We start from the raw sequence: 20,637 nt of genomic DNA, 5'->3' as shown, positions 1-20,637 counted from the left end.
TCAGAGTGGCTGAGGTCAACCAATTTATTATCTAGGTTACATTTCAAACCTTATAGTGAAGGCTAGAAAAAACCCACCCCAAAACAGATAAAACATATAGATGATAACTTCAATAATGTTATAGCCTATTCATATCATCGAACAATCAAGAGTTAACTGTTTTTGTCAGGATAGTAACAATTTTACAGTCAAATTAGTTCACTTTTTATATGTCAGGGGAATACTTGATTTCTGATTTGTTTGGTTACGGACCAAAATAATAACATAATAATGGTTGCTTTGTTGTTATAGATCTAGTGAGGGGCAATTGTTCAATTATCAAGGCAATTTTATCTTTAGAATGGAAAACAATCATGCTTGACCACCTCAATGTCTGATGGTGAAGTTTTATTGTTTCATAAAACCCCTAAGCAAATATTACCTATTTAAAACCATTTCAGCGTTCTGCCATCCATGTCCATTATTCATGCTCGACTTCGTTGTATGTATATGAGTTATGCTTAATGCATTTCACACAGATATTTATATATATTTAGGTAATTTCAAATTTATGATAAAACTGGAGATGCGATATATATGGTTAATTTTTAAAACATTAAACACAGTAATTTATGCATTTTTTGGATATAAAAATTTCATGGTGCATGATTTTACTTGTGCATAATAAGTTAACACCTGGAATTCAAGTAGTGCGCTTTTTGGTTTATGATGATAATGGATTGCTCTATTTTAAATTGAGACATCATGAATAATGTTGGGCTACATTTTGGCTTTTCACAGTTCAATGAGTTTTATGCCATTAGTGTGTTCAGATTTATGTTGTAAACAGAGAAAAATGTTTAATATTTTATGGCATCATAAACCACAATGATGCATACACCTTGTTATAAAGGATGGTTGTAATCTTATAATAAAGACATCAAAATCAGTATTTTGCATCTTTTGCAAGGCCGAACCAAGTGCCAAGTGCGTACATTATTGAATGATGCCAAAAAGATAAAAGTTTAATATACTGGTATGACATAAAAACACTTTCATTACTGGGATTGCCTATCAGTGAAACATAAGCAGAACTTTAAATAAGAGAGAGAAAGGCACTTGAAAACAACATGAATATTGATGGGAGTGAAACATTTAAAACAACATGAATAGTGATGGGTTAGAGCCCTCGAAAACAGCAGGAAAATCCTGGCTTTAACACTGATGAAACGTTCATCTCACCCAAGGATTGGACCATCCTCCTTAAGAGTTTTTGCAGTCTCATCTCTGTAAATATGAATCATTTATATCTACCTGGGTATTAGTTTTCGGTGCACACTGCACTTACCCTTTGTCACTGTTGAGAAAATATTAGACTGGAATGGACTAGAGAAAAAAAATCAAAACCTAAAAGTATATATGGGACGCAGGGAATAAGGGTTTGTCGAACTTGTTTTACTGGAATAGCAATGTTTCTTGTGTGGTTTACTAGATTAGCCTGGTTGGTTGAATGTTTGACTGGATTAGCCTGGTTGGTTGTATGTTTGACTGGAATAGCCTGGTTGGTTGAATGTTTGACTGGAATAGCCTGGTTGGTTGTATGTTTGACTGGAATAGACTGGTGGGTTGAATGTTTGACTGGAATAGCCTGGTGGGATGAATGTTTGACTGGAATAGCCTGGTGGGTTGAATGTTTGACTGGAATAGCCTGGTGGGTTGAATGTTTGACTGGAATAGCCTGGTGGGTTGAATATTCGACTGGAATAGCCTGGTTGGTTGTATGTTTACTGGACTAGACTGGTTGGTTGTATGTTTGACTGGAATAGCCTGGTTGGTTGTATGTTTACTGGAATAGCCTGGTTTGTTGTATGTTTACTGGAATAGCCTGGTTTGTTGTATGTTTACTGGAATAGCTTGGTGGGTTGTATGTTTTATTGGAATAGCCTGGTTGGTTGTATGTTTACTGGAATAGCCTGGTTGGTTGGTTGTATGTTTACTGGAACAGACTGGTTGGTTGAATGTTTTATTTGAATAGCCTGGTTGATTGCAGTATGTTTACTGGTATAGCCTGGTTGGTTGATTTTTTTTATTGGAAAAGCCTGGTTGTTGGCAGTATGTTTACTGGAATAGCCTGGTTGGTTTTAGGTTTGTCTTGAATAGCCTGGTTGATTGCAGTATGTTTACTGGAAAAGCCTGGTTACTGGAATAGACTGGTTAATTGTATGTTTGTGTGGAATGGCCTGGTTTGTTGTATGTTTAATAGCCTGGTTGGTTTGTATGTTTTACTGGAATAGTCTGGTTGGTTGTATGTTTACTGGAATAGCCTGGTTGGTTGGTTGTATGTTTACTGGAACAGACTGGTTGGTTGAATGTTTTATTTGAATAGCCTGGTTGATTGCAGTATGTTTACTGGTATAGCCTGGTTGGTTGATTTTTTTTATTGGAAAAGCCTGGTTGTTGGCAGTATGTTTACTGGAATAGCCTGGTTGGTTTTAGGTTTGTCTTGAATAGCCTGGTTGATTGCAGTATGTTTACTGGAAAAGCCTGGTTACTGGAATAGACTGGTTAATTGTATGTTTGTGTGGAATGGCCTGGTTTGTTGTATGTTTAATAGCCTGGTTGGTTGTTTGTTTGTCTGAAATAGCCTGGTTGGTTGAATGTTTTACTGGAATAGTCTGGTTGGTTGTACGTTGTACTAGAATAGCCTAGTTGGTTGAATGTTTTACTGGAATAGCCTGGTTGGCTGTAATTATTGTACTGGAATAGCCTAGTTGGTTGAATGTTTTACTGGAATAGCCTTGCTGGCTGTGTATTTTACTGGAATAGCTTGTAACATATTTGGTCTTCCTGGAGCATTTCAATTGTGAAGTATATGTATAGTCTATTTATAATGATGATGGTTATGTTGAACTATTGGTGCTGTCTAAGGAAGTACAGTGTTTTACGAACTAAGTTCATCCTCTCATAAGAAACAAATGAATAGGTTTTTTATACATAACGATAGTGAATGATAGTGAATGATTGAATGAAGTTCATGTTTTATATTGCGAATACAATGGAATCTAATGTCTTCGAGTCTTCCTGAAAATGAATTAATTCCTGGCTCACTGACAGACTCGTGTCTTGAAAGTTGATAAATCTTTTGCAGTCTATCTTTATGTGAACTCGTACAGTGAATCAGTTTATTATATTTCAAGATGCGTCTTAAAGTTCGAAATATTTGAAAAGTAATACATTAAAGCAGGAAAACTGCATGCACTTCCTGCAGTTTTGTAAATCCGGTGTTTAGAAATTGAATATCTTTTATAATGTATTTAGTTTTAAGATCACCTTACTACACGGGCTATTTGTCAAGGACATTCATTTCTTTCGTAATTTAATGTTTACGCTTCAAAACAATTTCAGATTCAACTTCTAATGGATGTGACAGATTACGATCTATTGCTTCAATAGACAAGCGTTCTAATACCATTGGATATTACAAGCTCATAAACAGTGTATAATTGTGCATCAGGGATACAATAGCGCTCTTAAACCAACGGACGTAAACATCACTGCACTTTCATAACACCACGCACCGTACTTTTGTTTGGAATTTTATAGCACTTGAAACTAGTGGTATAGTTATATTTGACGTCAAGGATCGGCGGTAATAATGGGGCGTTCGTGTTATTATGTTAATGCTTAAACATAAAGGCTTTGGTGATAGAAGTTAATCAAATGTTGTAATTAAACATTTACGGAATAAGAACCACGTGTGTTTTCAGTTTGCTTGGATTGGTTTTTTTCCGGAGAAAAAGTTTGGTCTAGTTAGAAATGTAGAGGAGATAATGCACCAAGTCAAATCCATAATGAAACCATTATTTGTGCCTATTGAAATTGACAAATATGGATTGTAAGAATTGAGTGGATTCAAACAGCTTTGGTGGTAAACGAGTGTGAATGCATGGTGTCGAAGATCCATAAAAAACTTTAATAATGACAAAGTGTATGCATATTAAAATAAAAAATACGGATTAAAAAAAGCGTGTGGATCCAAAAGGCTGAAGTGGCAAACCAGTGAACGAAGTGGAGATCCCAATATAGAAACCACAATCATGACAAGAGTGTGTGCATATCAAAATTAAAACATACGGATTAAAAGAAGTGAGTGGACTCAAACATCATAAGGGGCAAACCAGTGTGAACAATGTCGAAAAACGTGACTGTATCACCTGGCTGGAACACAACGCCGAGCGGAACGGAGTACGTTCCGGCCGCTAACTACCAGGCGTTGTTGATGACTATATACGTATGGCCGTTTACGTTTGTGGTCATATGTACGGTGCTTGGAGTCGTTGGCAACACCGTCGTGCTGTACGTGTACGTATTGAAATGGGAACGGACTAAGACACGGATATTTATCATTGTTCTTGCTGTGATCAACTTTATTAACAGTATTTTCAATATGCCGGTAGAAGCATACATTTTGTACCACCCCCTAGTATTTGACTTTCACTGGTTGTGTAAAACTACACGCGGTGTGACGTTCATCATTAACAACGTCTGCGCATGTCTCTTCGTTGCTATAGCAATTGACAGAATGTTGCTAGTGTACCAACCGTTGAGACGCCGGGTTTTGACGGTGCGGTACGTTAAATGGTCTTGCACTATATCATTTGTAATTGGAACGGCAACGTCTTGGCCGGGAAGCGTTTTCTACGGAACCGCTACGTTACCGGAAGTCATCAATGGTGTCACCATAGTTGGAAAGACCTGTTTCCTTTCAGACGATTTTCTTGCTAACCAGAAATGGCCAAAGATATTTAACGTGGTTCTGTTCGTTCTAATGGTGTTTGTTTTCGCTATTTTAATCGTTCTGTACGTGATTGTCGGGAAACGAATATACACCGTAACAAAATCGGATACACTTGGAAAGAAACCAAACAATCGGGTAACTATAGCAATGAAATCTGTTGTTAAACATATTAATTTTCGTGGACTATTTTCATCCATTACGAGGCAACCTAGCGACTTGAATTCGGAGGAAAACGTAAGTGAAAGCGGAAATGACGTCACCGACAAATACTACAGCTCCAGATGTGGCAGTTTTGGCAGACGGATCTCGCGCGTGAAGATGCGCGGGTCATATGCGAATACCACAGCATTATTGTTGATAACTGCAACTTACATTATTTCATTTCTACCATATTTAGTCGTCGTCTCTTTACGGTATGTAAACCCAGATTTCTACAAAGAACTAAGCGTCGACAAACGGATTGTGTACCACGTGTTCTTAAGGACGTATTTTCTCAACTCGGTGATTTCCCCATTTATATATGGGTTTGTTAACAAGAAATTTAGAACTTTTTTTAAGAATTGTGTGTGCGGTGTCCTTCCTTGTAGAAGATGACAAATCAAGATACAGTTTCAGTTGCTAAACTTAGATCCATGTCAAAAACAGTGATTCGCCCTTCCGCGTTTTAACTGAATGACCGTCTTTGGGTGGATGAGTTTAGTGTAAATGTATATGATGAAATCAGAAATTGTAGAAATAGAGAAATTACGTGTTGTGTTTTCTCTACATTTTTAAAAAGGCCTTCAACAATGACAAGTTGGTGGCGAAGGCATAACATTTTAACGTGTCATTTTTTTCGTGTCATTTTTTATGTATTTCATTTTGTAAGAGTAAGACATCCATGTTTTGCTAGATGTTGATATGATTTTATTTTAAGTTCTGCAAATTGTGCGATTGTTTTTAGAAATTTGTTGAAATGCCATAGAAAATGAATCAAATATAACACAGCATGTTGTCTTCATTATTTTGCAATCATACCGTTGCGTAATGTCATAGTTTTTTTACAAACTAGTAAAGCAACACAACAATTTGCTCAGCCTATCAAACAAATAAATACATATTATCTATTGAACTCACTTCATGGTTTCAAAAAGGAAAATATTTGTCTTTAAATGGAAGCAGCCACCACAAAGCCACAAGGCATTCAAACATTTTGACACATAAAATCATTCCTAATCATGCTAACTATATGTATTGAACATTATGAATACATAAAATGTTGACGTTTTGAAGATGTTGTGTTATGGTTATTCAAATCCCCCTTTACACCGTGGCATATATGCTGTGCGTGGATCGACTATCGGCAGGTTCCCTATACTAGTTCGTTCTATATTGTACACACTTATAAACGTTGATAAAGATAACTTGAATATTACTCTGCACTATATGGTTGCTCCCTTAAGCGAATCCAGGGGCTGGGGCTCACCCGATGCGCACCCCTCCTAAAAACATACAAGTTTACTTATTAATTTGATATAGAACAAAATGTAATAAAATACGCACAAAACGCACCATTCCCCCCCCCCCCCGCCAACACCTTAACCCCAATACATTTCTGTTCTGAGGACGGGGTGCAAGTCAAAAGGCTATGCCACGATGTTACGCCACCTCTAACGTCAAATCCTGGAACTGCCCCCTGGCAACCACCCCAATCAATCTGTCAGAATGTGCATTTTATTGAAAGTACATGTCTGTAACTATATGTCCCAACCGTTTATTTTATTCGTTGACCAAGCGCAAAGTGATTGAAAGTCGAGTGTTTTTGTCATAGCCTTACCGTCGCTGACAGCGTCGTCAGCAAGGCATATAAATCTAATTAAATGCTTTTGGTATCATTGACTATTAAGATAATTATACTGTTTAACTATGCCTTAACGTTTATCTTTTGTTACACTTGAAACTCGTAAACCGTATGATATATTAACATGGATATGAGTACACCTATTACAGTACGTACATGAGTGGAGCAAGACCCGTAACTCTGCCTTTAACAATTGTCGAGTTATTCCTCCTGATCGTGCGTTAAGTCGTGCAAAGGAACTTGTTAAAAACTGAGTTAACAAAAAGTATTCACATGAAGTTAAGTACCTATAAGCTAGCTAACCAGGAACAGTACAATTCTATTAGTAGCAAGACCTGTGTCTCTGGATTTAGCTGGCGAGTTATGGCCCTTTATTTACTGAAGCGTTGACAACCACCAGCGGTGCACCAGTGTTATTTACATGAATATACTTGAATCCCGGGCCCAGATGAAGCACTTTAAGGTAAAGAAAACACCGGTAGCGAAGTGGTGACATGTGCGATTTGTTTTAATCTCGTGGCAATGACTTACTTTCTCGTCCCATCGACTTTAATTTCTCGTGTCCACGACTTATCTATGTCGTGACCACGACTTACTATTTATTTTCCACGATTTAATATGTCGTGGCCATAACCGCATTAGTTTTGGAAAAGAGATAGGAAGTCGTGGCCACGACATATTAATCATGGAAAGGAGTTAGCAAGTCCTGGCCACGATTTTATAAAATCCACCGTAGAAAACGTGCCCCGACAAAGTTTTCTTGTCAAACTCTCTCAAATCATACGCTTATGTTTTCTAGTAGTTTTTGCCTCCATGACGAAAACGTGCTCATTTGTTTTTGCGATGTGTATTATTACCACGGACATGGGTCCGTGTTATTTCTGTATTAAATAAAAAAAATATCATTTTATATCTTGTATAAAACACGAAGTAATTTCTTTGATCTCGGACCAATTTTTCATATCTTGGGCAAACGAATTGGCCAATATCAAATCAATTAATATAATGATAAATAGTAAATGGGTTTATAGTAAATTGTTATTATATTATACAGATGCTGATTAAACTGCGATTCCATCAAACTTCGGGCGAAAACGCAATACGATCAACATTTAGAAACATATCTTCTATTCCAAACAATAAGCAGCTGTATTACTTCAATAAGGCCGAACAATTATCACTTCTGAAATCTATTATCTAGTACTTCACATATGTTCTAACCTAAACATCATGGCAAAAATGAGTGGGTCTTGGATATTTCATATTTCTATCAAATAAATTTGGCTTAAACTCGTTGACTGTTTCACTCTTAATCATTTTTATTGTCAAAGTTCACGCCCTTCCGGCTCATTTTAAGACTGACGGACGATCGTTCGGGGTCGTTCATAATCGGCTGTGTGTCTTTCCCTGAGCTACGGGTCGTTGTCGTTGCCTCCGCATCCGTTTCCGTCGTCCGTGGCGTCTCATCAAATACCAGGCGACCTGGAACAACGTTTCCGGTATAGAAGTCTTCCGGTTTGATATCGCCAAAAATGTGTTTCATAAATTGCCCGTTCTTTATTTTAACCGGCTTGTCTGGGCGTATCCCAATTGCCCTCGGCGTCACGCCGTCCACTGACATACGTTTCAGTAATGGAATGTATGAGAAAACGTTCGGGCGACGTAACTTTTCATCAAGCTCTTCTTCGCTGCGTTGCAGCGCTTTGATCTGGGCAGCGTGGAGCGCTTTCAGGTAGACAATCTTATGGGTGTCCGGATCCACCAAGGGGTAAGGCTGGGCGTGTTTATATCGGTACCAGGACGTTGGGGAGTCGTCAAAGTGGCCTGGGAATTCGTCATCGTCACTAGAGAGGTATTGGTCTTCATTCAAGTCAAAGTCCATGTAATCTTCGTCAGAAAAGTTCTTACTCTTTCTCGTGACCTTCCCTCCGCCTTGTTGAAGCATCTTGTTACGGAGAGACACGGACCTACGACTTGTGTCGTAATCGTACTGCGTCTTGGTGGCCGCGGAACCGCTGTCGCTGATGTAATATGGCTTTCCGCACGTTTTGCAAACATTTCTTGTGAAGCTGACTTCTCTTAGGTTGCTTACACATCGGCAAAAGCTTGTTGTTTTCCCCGACGGCAGATTAGAAATTCGAGACCGCGCTTCGGACGCATCGCCGTCGGAAAATTTAATGGTCGTATCATCGCTGTTCGTTATAACGCTTCTTCCGGTTTTAGACTGTTTCCTGCTGCGACCCTCAGTCTGTCGAGAGGCGGCCTCTCCCTGAGACTCGTTTGATAATGAAAGGGAGAGACTCATGTCCGACGGCGTCGGCGGAATTTCAAAGCCGGGATCCGGCACTGAATCCTCCTCAGCGCGGTGATGGTAGCGGAGATGACCTGGAGAAAGGGAAATATACATATTGGACTTCATCAGAATGGATGCATTAAAGTTATACCTCTCACCGTCAAGTGAATACACCATAGCTGTGTACGTTAACATTTCAAATTAAAACAACGATAAATGCAAATTTAGAACATTTTAAAGTATGAATAACGTTATGAATTTATTATTAATTTTACTTTATGTAATAAATCTACTCTACTCTAATTGTCAACGATGCACGCATTTCAATGCGGACAAAACAATCTACCGAAAATTACAGCTTTATATCGCGACACTACGAAACTGAATACAGCTAGACGCTTGCAGCAACCTGTACCTGAGCCTGGTCGGTCTGTCTGGGCACTTCCGGTCGAGGAGTCATTGTGGTGCCTGAGCTTCAGGCGTTCCCTCTGCCGCCCGGCCCGTGGGCGGCTCCCAGGGACCCCCCGAGTGTAGTCTAACATGGCTGCTTCGCGGACCAGTGGCTGTGTCAGGAGCGGGTCGTCAAGGCCGTCCGTCCGGTTTATAAACGGGACAAGAGGAATCTGGTGCAACTCGGTGCTGTATTGACTCTGAGGGGCTGACTTCAAAACAAATGTTTGTTTACCGTCGCTGGCCCTCAGGCTGTTCCTAAGGGTTAGTTTTTCGACCGATAAAAGGTCAGTTTCGGTCAATTTTTCGTCAACATCCAGGTCGGTTGTTGTCACAGTTGGCGTTGTACCCTTGGAAAATGACGAGAGGCCCGTTATACCACTGCCCCTGTCTTCATTTCCGGTGGGAATAACCGTTACCCGCTCAGCACCAATGAGTTCCGTGGCCGCTTCAGAATTATCTGGCAGAGTTTGAGATTGTCGAAGAGACGCTGATGGTTTGGATAGGCTTGACAGGGGCGTAGGGGCAAACATTTTTGATGACTTTGTCGGAGAAGCACCGGGCGTTGCAGTTTTCAAAGACGGGAGTCGGGAGTCACTGGATTTCCGGAGGAGCTCACTGTCGGTGGACGCTATCAACTGCTTGCGGCTGACGGTAGAGTCGAAGGTGCGCTCGCGCTTCAAGGGCGACAGGTGACTGGTTGAATGGGAGCCGTGGCGGATTGTGACGCTAATGGACGGCAGCTTCGCGTGGTGTGTGGCCGTCCTCTCTGTTAGTAAGCTGAAAAGAGAGTAGAAACATTCGAGACCTTTTTATGGAGTACTTTATTTAGTGGAAGGACTTCAAATTTCATGTATATATACATTGAATTGTAACGTTACACGTAATTAACCGCTATGTAGAAATGTAGAATATCCTTATACGGTATTCTTTGCATAAAATAAAGATGGGGAAAAAGCACAGTCAAAATAAACTAGGTGAATGTAAACCAACCAGTCGGACCCGCCCATTACGCCTGGATCGCAATTAATATATCGTGAATAAAATAAATCATAATGTTTAAATCGAATTTGTTATTACTGAACGCATCTAATGCATTTTGAAATAAAGACCATCAACATGATTTTAAGCATCAAGAAAGTTCTAAAAAGCCCGAAGGAGGGGCGTCTTTGATCATGGTGATCTACGTTTTCTGCAGTTTGCGGTGTCATATTGTCATTGCAGATTTACTACCAACTTTTTATAACCAAAATGCTCTTAATCGTATTTCAAAGAATGTCGAATAAGTAATTCGATACGGATACCCAGGGGCGGATCCAGGAATCAACGTTAGAGGGGGCGTAGCTTAGGGGCGCAACCTTTTGACATGCACCCCTCCCTCTGAACCGAAAGTGTATGGCATAAACTGTTTGCATATGGATTGGGGGGTTAAGCAATCAAGAAAAATTAACAATTTGTAGTTGGAAATGATGCATTATGGGCGTATTTTATTATTTTTTATCTCCTAAATTGACATAAAAAGTAAACTTTGACGATTTTAGAGGGGGCGCGCGCCGGATGCGCCCCCCTCTAAATCCGCTAGTGGATACCTTTTATCAAAACATATTGCCTATGCTTGCGTTGAGTTCGAAATTAGACCGGGCCGGGTGAAGCCCAGGTAGGACCCCTTGAATGAAAGGCGTGCATTTATATTATTAAGCCCGACCACTTTTGGTTGTGGATCGAACCAATGGTATATTGGATGAGTGTTATGCACATATATACAAACATCCACTCATCTATTACCGCCAGCCGTCAGCCGTTACTCACCCTTCCCGATGACCGTCAATCGCTACCGCCAGCATTCTCTCCTCCTGTACAAAGGTAGGGTCAGGCGCCTTGGGTTGGTGCTCGCACGCGGCCATGAACCCTTTCCGGAACAGGTGTGCGTTGGGTGACCGGAAAACACCCCCGGGATCGATCTTGCTGCACACATAGCAGAAGCCAGGCGCCAGGGCGCGTTTCCGGAGCTGAAATTCAGGGTAATCGGTATTTTATCATTATATATTGAATTTGCAGCCGCACTTTTTCCCATTAAATTGATGAAAATATGACATGATAATGAAGAAATGTTAACAGTTTCTCGAATTGATATCAAAACAAACTCTCAAAGATCTTTATGTTGATGGGATTTATGTGAAATTGATATAAACGATGACGAGAATGTTTTACCTCTATCTCTATCAGTATAAAATTATGTGTATGAATAACGAAAACGAAATCAAACACGAACTTGAGTTTCCGTGAATAAATTCACCATCAACGCAGAAGCAACCATAATGAAACAGAAATTGCATGTTTTACATAAAATATGCACTCTCACATATTGAGAGTTTTTTAAGGGTTTGCATGTGCGTGGACTCACTGGGAATTTCAACAATTCTACATGATTCTCGCTCAACAAAAGGGCGGCAACTCTGCGCTGTGTTCGTCTCAGATCTGACAAACTGTTCTCCCTTTCCAAAAGCAGCGCCATTCCTGATGTGTTATTTTCCAGCTAATAAATGTAAATGCTCGAACTGCTGACAGTCCAAGACAGAAATGAAATCACACAATATTATAAAGAAGTCGATCGACAGATATAGGATAAGCATAAGTGAAAGAAGACAGGTTGAAACGATGACGATAACGATAGTGGTGGTAATGACGATAGAAATGATGATGTTGATGGTGGTTATGACGACGACGACGACGACGATGATGATGATGATAGTAATGATGATGTTGATGGTGGTTATGACGACGACGACGACGACGACGATGATGATGATGATGATGATGATGATGATGATGATGGTGATGATGACGACGACGACGACCATAACGGTGCTGGTAGTAATACATGCATATTATCAGCCTGTGATAACAATGAAGAGCCAACTCAGCAATGTAAGACTTTTACCCTTACTGTATATGGCTTACCTTAGACACTGTATATCTGTTGTTGGCCACTGAGACAAGCTCCAGCATATTGAGTCTGCTCGGGACCCGGCCCTTCATGGGCGGGCTTACCCGCACTGCAACCACCATCTCCGTAACAGAGAACCTGATCTTAAAATACGTCCGTTTCCTTTAGATTTAAAGTTAGTGTGTGTTTCTTGAATACAGAATTTATATAGTTTTCTTGGACATCATCTTTGTTCCGAGTAAGAGCCACCTGCTTCACATAGGTTGAAGTGTCCGAAGTCCTGTTAAGTTTGTGATTAAACTGTTATGATTGATGATTTAATTTAGTTCTATTCCTTTTATGTCCATTTACTTTTTCAGCGAAGCAAATAGCGCTGGTGTCCGAAAGCGACGGAAAAAAACTGTAATATTTTGTTCTAAAACACTGGTTTCAAAACAAAACTGGATTACGACAGAAGTTATTTTTATATGATAGTCCAAACTTTAAATATCTTCATTTTGGCTGTTCTCTTTCTTCAATGAATATCCATCAAACGATTGAATCAATGTGTACATATATTGAAAGTGTGTCTATTGTCACTATACAAATAAATATGCTTTTTTATGTTCATCGTTCATTTTCATTCTTTGACTGTGCTCCATATTCCGATTTCGGCAGGTTCATTGACAATGAAGTTCATTTCTGAAACTGATTACTTTTTACGTTCTCATGTCCCTGCAATATTTAAATTCTAAACATTGTTATTTCAACATCAAAACACTTCAATGAAAAATCACTGAATGCAATTTAAAAGCTTATTTGAAAGCCAATACTTGTTCAAAGGGTTATCCGTGTCTGCAATATTTGACCATCTTTCATGTGATAATTGTAAAGCACACATTTCCACGCATTTTCCTATTGTGATGAAAATTTTAAAAACTCATTTAATCTTAATTATCATCCGTTTATTATTGACTATGGTCATTAACTTCAACAAAGTAAGTTTATTTATGAGCGATCAAATAACTCCTTTATTCCGCAAGTTATTTTATAATACCCAAATGCACGTTATTATAATTTTCATTCATACCTATAAAATCAGTAATTACGAATGTAGATCTATGAAATTAAACTCTTTGATATGGATTTCATGTGTTTTTGTCTAATGTATACATTTCAGTAGATACAAAAGGAGAATCTATTCCCCATCACGCTATAAGATTAATTAATTTTCAAATCCAATTTATCAAGATGAACAAAATCAGACCGCGAGTCTTCTAAGATGTGGATCAACGGCATGCATTAGCGGTATTATATTCGGAGACCGAATGATAATGCCTTTAGATCCATGATTTATATATCACGATAATGCCGTGGCTTACCGTGACTGCTTATAGATACACTCAAGCATTCTGCACCTGTCACAGACCGAAAACAAATACAAAATCTTTAACCATTCGATTGCTTGATTGCGTGATTATAAATTTGTAAAACAAAAAGTGCATCTAAGCTGATCTGACATGGCAAGGCGTGGTTGACTTGACACGGCTTGGCGTGGTTGACCTCGTGCAATAGCAGGGGCGTAGCTGTGACTATTTTATTGCACATTCCTATTTGGTAGGGGAGTCCGGCGGTTCGTTCCCCCGTGTTTTTTTTTATTCTAAATGCAAAATAGTGCGTGTTTGGCGCATATCTTGAGCCCCTCTTAGTTATCAAATTTATCCGTTAATTATACACGTAACTAAGTTTAACCGTTTCCTGGTCGTAGGAACCTAATCGAGAAAAGGTCACACAGTTACCATAGATCGTTATCGAATGTAAAGATAACTTTCACCCCCTCACTCTTTAGTATTAAATGCATATTTGGACATTTTAGGTTTTCCTTTTTAGAAACGGAGTGCAGGTCTACTGGAGCTACGCCGGTTGATTGTTAAGGTCAGATGGAACTAATTGGCTTGTGTTTTATCATCTGATAGACCCTATACGGGTTATATTTCAGTGGATATCGTAGAATAAATCTTTATTTGATGCTCATAACATACTTTTTAACAGAATGCCATTTGGGAATCACAGAGATCTTTGTTGTCTTGTATTGTCCAGAAAAGCTTTATGTTCTTGTGGTGTTGCCTTCGACACGCACATGACATATATTACCTGCGACACGCACATGACATATATTACCTGCGACACGCACATGACATATATTACCTGCGACACGCACATGACATATATTACCTGTGACACGCATATGACATTTATTGCCTGCGACACGCACATGACATAATTTATATTACATGTACCTGCCACACGCACATGACATATATTACTTGCGAAACGCACATGACATTTATTGCCTGTGACACGCACATGACATTTATTGCCTGCGACACGCACATGACATATATTACCTGCGACGCGCACATGACATTTATTGCCTGCGACACGCACAAGACATATACTACCTGCGACACGCACATGACATATATTGGCTGCGACACGCACATGACATATATTGGCTGAAACACGCACATGACATATATTGCCCGCGACACGCATTTAACATATATTACCTGCCACACGCTCATGGCATATATTGCCTGCGACACTCACATGACATTTATAACCGGCGACACGCTCATGGCATATATTGCCTGCGACACGCACATGACATTTATAACCGGCGACACGCTCATGGCATATATTGCCTGCGACACGCACATAACATATATCGCTTGTGACACGCACATGACATATATAACCTGCGACACGCACATGACATATATAACCTGCGACACGTTCATGGCATATATTGCCTGCGACACGCACATAACATATATCGCTTGTGACACGCACATGACATATATAACCTACGACACGCTCATGACATATATTGCCTGCGATACGCACATAACATATATCGCTTGTGACACGCACATGACATATATATAACCTGCGACACGCTCATGACATATATTGCCTGCGACACGCACATGACATTTATTGCCTGCGACACGCACATGACATAGATTGCCTGCGACATTCCCATGACATATAATGCCTGCGACACGCCCGTGACAGAGTTTGCCGGCTACACGCATATGACATATTTTGCCTGCGACATGCACATGACATATATTGCCCGCGACACGCATATGACATATATTGCCCGTGACACGCACATGACATATTTTGCCCGCGACACGCACATAACATATATCGCTTGTGACACGCACATGGCATATATAACCTGCGAAACGCTCATGACATATATTGTCGGCGACTCGCACATGACATATATTGTCTGCGACTCGCACATGATATATATTGCCTGCGACACGCACATGACATAGATTGCCTGCGACACTCCCATGACATATATTGCCTGCGACACGCACATGACATAGATTGCCTGCGACATTCCCATGACATATAATGCCTGCGACACGCCCGAGACAGAGTTTGCCGGCTACACGCACATGACATATTCTGCCTGCGACATGCACATGACATATTTTGCCCGCGACACGCATATGACATATATTGCCCGTCACACGCACATGACATATTTTGCCCGCGACACGCACGTGACATATGTAACCTGCGACACGCACTTGATATATTTTGCCCGCGACACGCGTGTGACATATGTAACCTGCGACACGCACTTGACATATTTTGCCCGCGACACGCACATGACATATATTGCCCGCGACACGCATATGACATATATTGCCCGTGACACGCACTTGATATATTTTGCCCGCGACACGCGTGTGACATATGTAACCTGCGACACGCACTTGACATATTTTGCCCGCGACACGCACATGACATATATTGCCCGCGACACGCATATGACATATATTGCCCGTGACACGCACATGACATATTTTTTCCCGCGACACGTACGTGACATATGTAACCTGCGACACGCACTTGACATATTTTGCCCGCGACACGCACTTGACATATTTTGCCCGCGACACGCGTGTGACGTATGTAACCTGCGACACGCACTTGACATATTTTGCCCGCGACACGCACATGACATATATTGCCCGCGACACGCATATGACATATATTGCCCGTGACACGCACATGACATATATTGCCCGCGACACGCATATGACATATATTGCCCGTGACACGCACATGACATATTTTTTCCCGCGACACGTACATGACATATGTAACCTGCGACACGCACTTGACATATTTTGCCCGCGACACGCACTTGACATATTTTGCCCGCGACACGCGTGTGACATATGTAACCTGCGACACGCACTTGACATATTTTGCCCGCGACACGCACATGACATATATTGCCCGCGACACGCATTTGACATATATTGCCCGTGACACGCACATGACACATTTTGCCCGTGGCACGCACTTGACATATTTTGCCCGCGACACGCACATGACATATATTGCCCGCGACACGCACATGACATATTTTGCCCGCGACACGCACATGACATATTTTGCCTATTACACGCACATGACGTATTTTGCCTGCGACATGCATATGACATATTTTGCCTGCGACATGCACATGACATATATTGCCCGCGACACGCATATGACATATATTGCCCGTGACACGCACATGACATATTTTGCCCCCGACACGCATATGACATATATTGCCCGTGACACGCACATGACATATTTTTCCCGCGACACGTACGTGACATATGTAACCTGCGACACGCACTTGACATATTTTGCCCGCGACACGCACTTGACATATTTTGCCCGCGACACGCGTGTGACATATGTAACCTGCGACACGCACTTGACATATTTTGCCCGCGACACGCACATGACATATATTGCCCGCGACACGCATATGACATATATTGCCCGTGACACGCACATGACATATTTTGCCCGCGACACGTACGTGACGTATGTAACCTGCGACACGCACTTGACATATTTTGCCCGCGCCAAGCACATGACATATATTGCCCGCGACACGCATTTGACATATATTGCCCGTGACACGCACATGACACATTTTGCCCGCGGCACGCACTTGACATATTTTGCCCGCGACACGCACATGACATATTTTGCCCGCGACACGCACTTGACATATTTTGCCTGTTACACGCACATGACGTATTTTGCCTGCGACGTGCATATGACATATATTGCCCGCGACACGCACATGACATATATTGCCCGCGACACGCACATGTCATATGTTGCCCGCGACACGCACATGGGACATACTTCTTACGACATGCTCATGACAGATGTATGTTTTATACATCTTTTTTGATATGTTCATTAGTATAATCTTGTCTATAATTATACTCTTAGACTAATTATAATCGTGTTTACGATGTTCATTCTATTTTCGATATACGAGGTGCATGTTTTTTTTATTATTAACTTATTTATGTAAAAGGTATACCGGGTCATGAGACACTCGTTAACTATTTAAATATTACTGGCACGCTACTGGGGTTGAAAATTGTTGGCCATACAGACTGTTTTGATTATATTTGTTCGTTTCTGCCAAGTTTGTAGATATACCGAAGTTTTCATCAAGATTTACATAGAATGATCTTATTTCATGTTTAAGTATACACATCAATGACTCTTAAATTATTTATGTATGACTCGTTAAAATGATTAAAAAGACATGGTATGTAATACACTTATTCAGATTTTAAAAAGGAACTATTTCATTTACTGGCGTCATTTCAAAATGGCGTAATAATACGTGTTCTAACGTGACGTCAGTAGAGTAGAAAACTGCCATATAGCACTATATTTACAAAGGTATTTTGCCAGTAGATTTATGATACGTACTCAACAAAATAAGTTCTATAAGTAATAAGACTTGGGTGAAATATTTCGACTAATAAATCTTAGAGGTGGTAGCTGGTTTACGATGAAAGTTCACACAATGAAAACTTTTTTGAACAAACTAAAGCCTGCTTTAAATTACGAGCGAAATAAATTACAAGATTTGCAGCACTCAATACAGTTGAAAAACATATTGTTGTTGCACACGAACTATCTAGGGATTGTAAATCAAACAGTCCAAAACTATCAAAGGGCATTGTATAACATGAAAGTCAAATAATAGTTTGTTCATGCCTCGCATATTGATATAGAATATATAGGTCGAATACTTTTAAATGGCATTTGCTTTAAAGTATTCATAAACTTGTCAAGAAACAACCAATTTGATTCAACGAATACCTAACGAAAATTAACTGAAGGTCTTAAATTATTTTTGTGATGAATTTAAAAAAGATATGTACTTTTTTATTATTTAATGTCACATATAATCTTAATGTTATATTGCATTGTATTGATGTATATTATAAGTAATCTATATCGCTAGATTGTCAAACAGAAGCTGTTCATAGCTTTTCCTAGCTTATATTACGAATTGAATTCAGATCTTTGAATAAACAAAATAACACAGAATCACGGTTGCTTCGTCATTATCGAAACCATTTGTATGATAAGACACATCCATTTTTAGCCTTCTTTTGAATAATAAGAAAATAGGTAAAACCTTAAGACATTAGCAAGGATTTCTTCGTTTACTTGCTGATTATAAAACCCGGTTATTATAAAGCCGACCGATCAGGCAGATATCTGAAACAGTTCAGTGTTTGGGTGAAAAAACCCACACACTAGCATTGAATAAATGAATTACGTACAATGTGTACGATCGACTAAACGAGTGAGCAAACGAACGGAAAAACGATCGAATGAATGAATGGATGGATGGATGGATGGATGGATGGATGGATGGATGCGAGTGAGTGAGTGAGTGAGTGAATGAATGTAGAACTGAATTAATGAACGAATGACCAAACGAATGAATGAATGAACGAACGAACGAAAGAACAAACTATAAAACGAACGATACAATGGACGAACGAACGAACACACGAACGAACGAACGAACGAACGAACGAACGAATGGATGAATGAATGAATGAATTAATGTATAGATGGACGACTGGTTGTATGGATTGATGGATGGATGGGTGGATATTTGAATGGGTGAATAAATGAATGAATGAACGAACGAACGGACGAGCGAGCGAACAAACGAACGGACACACGTCGAGAATGGGAGGTATACCAAGATGATATAGGAACCAACCGAGAAAAGAATATAGGCAGGAAAGAAGAAGCCACAAAAAGGTCATAAAGAAAAACGTAATCGGAACGAACGCAAGAGAACGCAACAAGAAAGAAATGGAAACAATAGTTTATCAAACTGTTAGACTAGAATTAAATTGTAATATAAAATTATGATTTATGTTTTAATTAATGAAATGCCATTTTAACTTTTCTAATATCTATTTGATCGGATCTCCCGAGAAACGGGAACGCTAGGGGTTATATAAAATGAATAAATACCTCATGAAACTATCCGACTTGTATCATTATGGGGGGATTAAAACAGTAAAATGTATGACAATACTCAACCAGACTGACTCAATATAGATTGAATTTCCATATTTGTCTAAAACAAAGCAAACGTAATTGTATTGAATTACCAACCTGGCACCGATCAGTTGTTTTAAAAGAATGTGATATACATGTATATACCACCAGTACGTCCCTCGCATGTATACTGACAATATCGCTTTAAGACTGTAGTGAAAGCTAATGTTTATTTAAATAGTATGTAGCCAAGGGAGATAGTTACTCACCCCGAGTTTTATCCGATAACTTCATAACACAGCAGTTACTTCCCTTACTTGTCAAGAATCGATATAGTCTGCGTCCAGCGACACTCTCGCCTGTGACGTCACGGGGAGGACCAATCGATCGACGCCCGATATAAATATTTAATATTCTCAGCATACATAAGTTCACAATGAAAGGGTCGGTTCACAAGTAATACAACAAATGTTTCCAAATCGACTTTCCTTGTCCACTTCGCTGTTCAACATGTGCATATAGTAGCGACCATAGGTCTAAAACTACATGTCTAGGGCGTGAACCCCCCACCGATCCACCATTATCCCCACCCTCTACCCCAACCCCCGTTGCAAGTACTAGTTGCACGAGCTTTTTTGGTATTCTTACATTGAGCTGAAACTTTTAGACATTTTTAAAAGCGTTAAACCTGGGACGATATTACATGTATTGTGTAAGATGGGGCTTCAGCTAAGAGTTATGGAAGCGTGCTGCACCCTGTCCGTTTTGGGTAGCACCCTTCTGCCCCCATGGAGACCAGCATTGGCACCCTTCTGCCATTTTACAATTAAAACTGTCTAATATGTATTTGTTTCTGATACATTTGATTAGATATAAATGCAGACTTTACAAAAATGGCAGTTCCAACCAATCATTAC

General features: G+C 39.9%; 2 protein-coding genes across 6 annotated transcripts; one reads left to right on the top strand and one right to left on the bottom strand.

Moving 5' to 3' along the window:
• The first annotated feature begins 3,328 nt into the window (after positions 1–3,328).
• On the top strand, positions 3,329–6,048 carry LOC128204152 (cholecystokinin receptor type A-like). Its single transcript, XM_052905524.1, has one exon. It carries the CDS (start codon positions 4,169–4,171, stop codon positions 5,369–5,371), a length of 1,203 nt encoding a protein of 400 aa, XP_052761484.1. The 5' UTR covers positions 3,329–4,168; the 3' UTR covers positions 5,372–6,048.
• Positions 6,049–7,626: 1,578 nt separating this feature from the next.
• LOC128205275 (uncharacterized) lies at positions 7,627–19,709 on the bottom strand. 5 transcript variants are annotated; one of them, XM_052906799.1, is made up of 5 exons: positions 19,694–19,709; positions 11,765–11,877; positions 11,170–11,369; positions 9,326–10,140; positions 7,627–9,002 (listed from the first exon to the last, which is right to left on the bottom strand). In XM_052906799.1, the coding sequence occupies exons 2-5, from the start codon at positions 11,873–11,875 to the stop codon at positions 7,927–7,929; spliced, it is 2,202 nt and encodes a 733-aa protein (XP_052762759.1). In that variant the 5' UTR covers positions 11,876–11,877; positions 19,694–19,709; the 3' UTR covers positions 7,627–7,926. The 5 variants fall into 5 exon arrangements, with proteins under 5 accessions (XP_052762759.1, XP_052762761.1, XP_052762760.1 ...); XM_052906801.1 differs by lacking the exons at positions 11,765–11,877; positions 19,694–19,709 and adding exons at positions 12,322–13,021; positions 13,377–13,588; XM_052906800.1 differs by lacking the exons at positions 11,765–11,877; positions 19,694–19,709 and adding an exon at positions 12,322–13,588.
• Positions 19,710–20,637: the final 928 nt, after the last annotated feature.

The sequence above is a fragment of the Mya arenaria genome, chromosome 10, assembly GCF_026914265.1.
Source record: "Mya arenaria isolate MELC-2E11 chromosome 10, ASM2691426v1".
Taxonomy (NCBI): domain Eukaryota; kingdom Metazoa; phylum Mollusca; class Bivalvia; order Myida; family Myidae; genus Mya; species Mya arenaria.
This window is presented reverse-complemented; position numbering and strand designations above follow the sequence as displayed.

Excerpts from the sequence above, each read along its gene's own strand:
- LOC128205275 (XM_052906799.1), bottom strand. The coding sequence starts at position 11,875 with ATGGCGCTGCTTTTGGAAAGGGAGAACAGTTTGTCAGATCTGAGACGA. Across the intron at positions 11,370-11,764 it reads TAGAATTGTTGAAATTCCCA|CTCCGGAAACGCGCCCTGGC; the intron begins GTGAGTCCACGC and ends CCTGAATTTCAG. Across the intron at positions 9,003-9,325 it reads GACAGACCGACCAGGCTCAG|GTCATCTCCGCTACCATCAC; the intron begins GTACAGGTTGCT and ends CCCTTTCTCCAG.
- LOC128204152 (XM_052905524.1), top strand. The coding sequence starts at position 4,169 with ATGTCGAAAAACGTGACTGTATCACCTGGCTGGAACACAACGCCGAGC.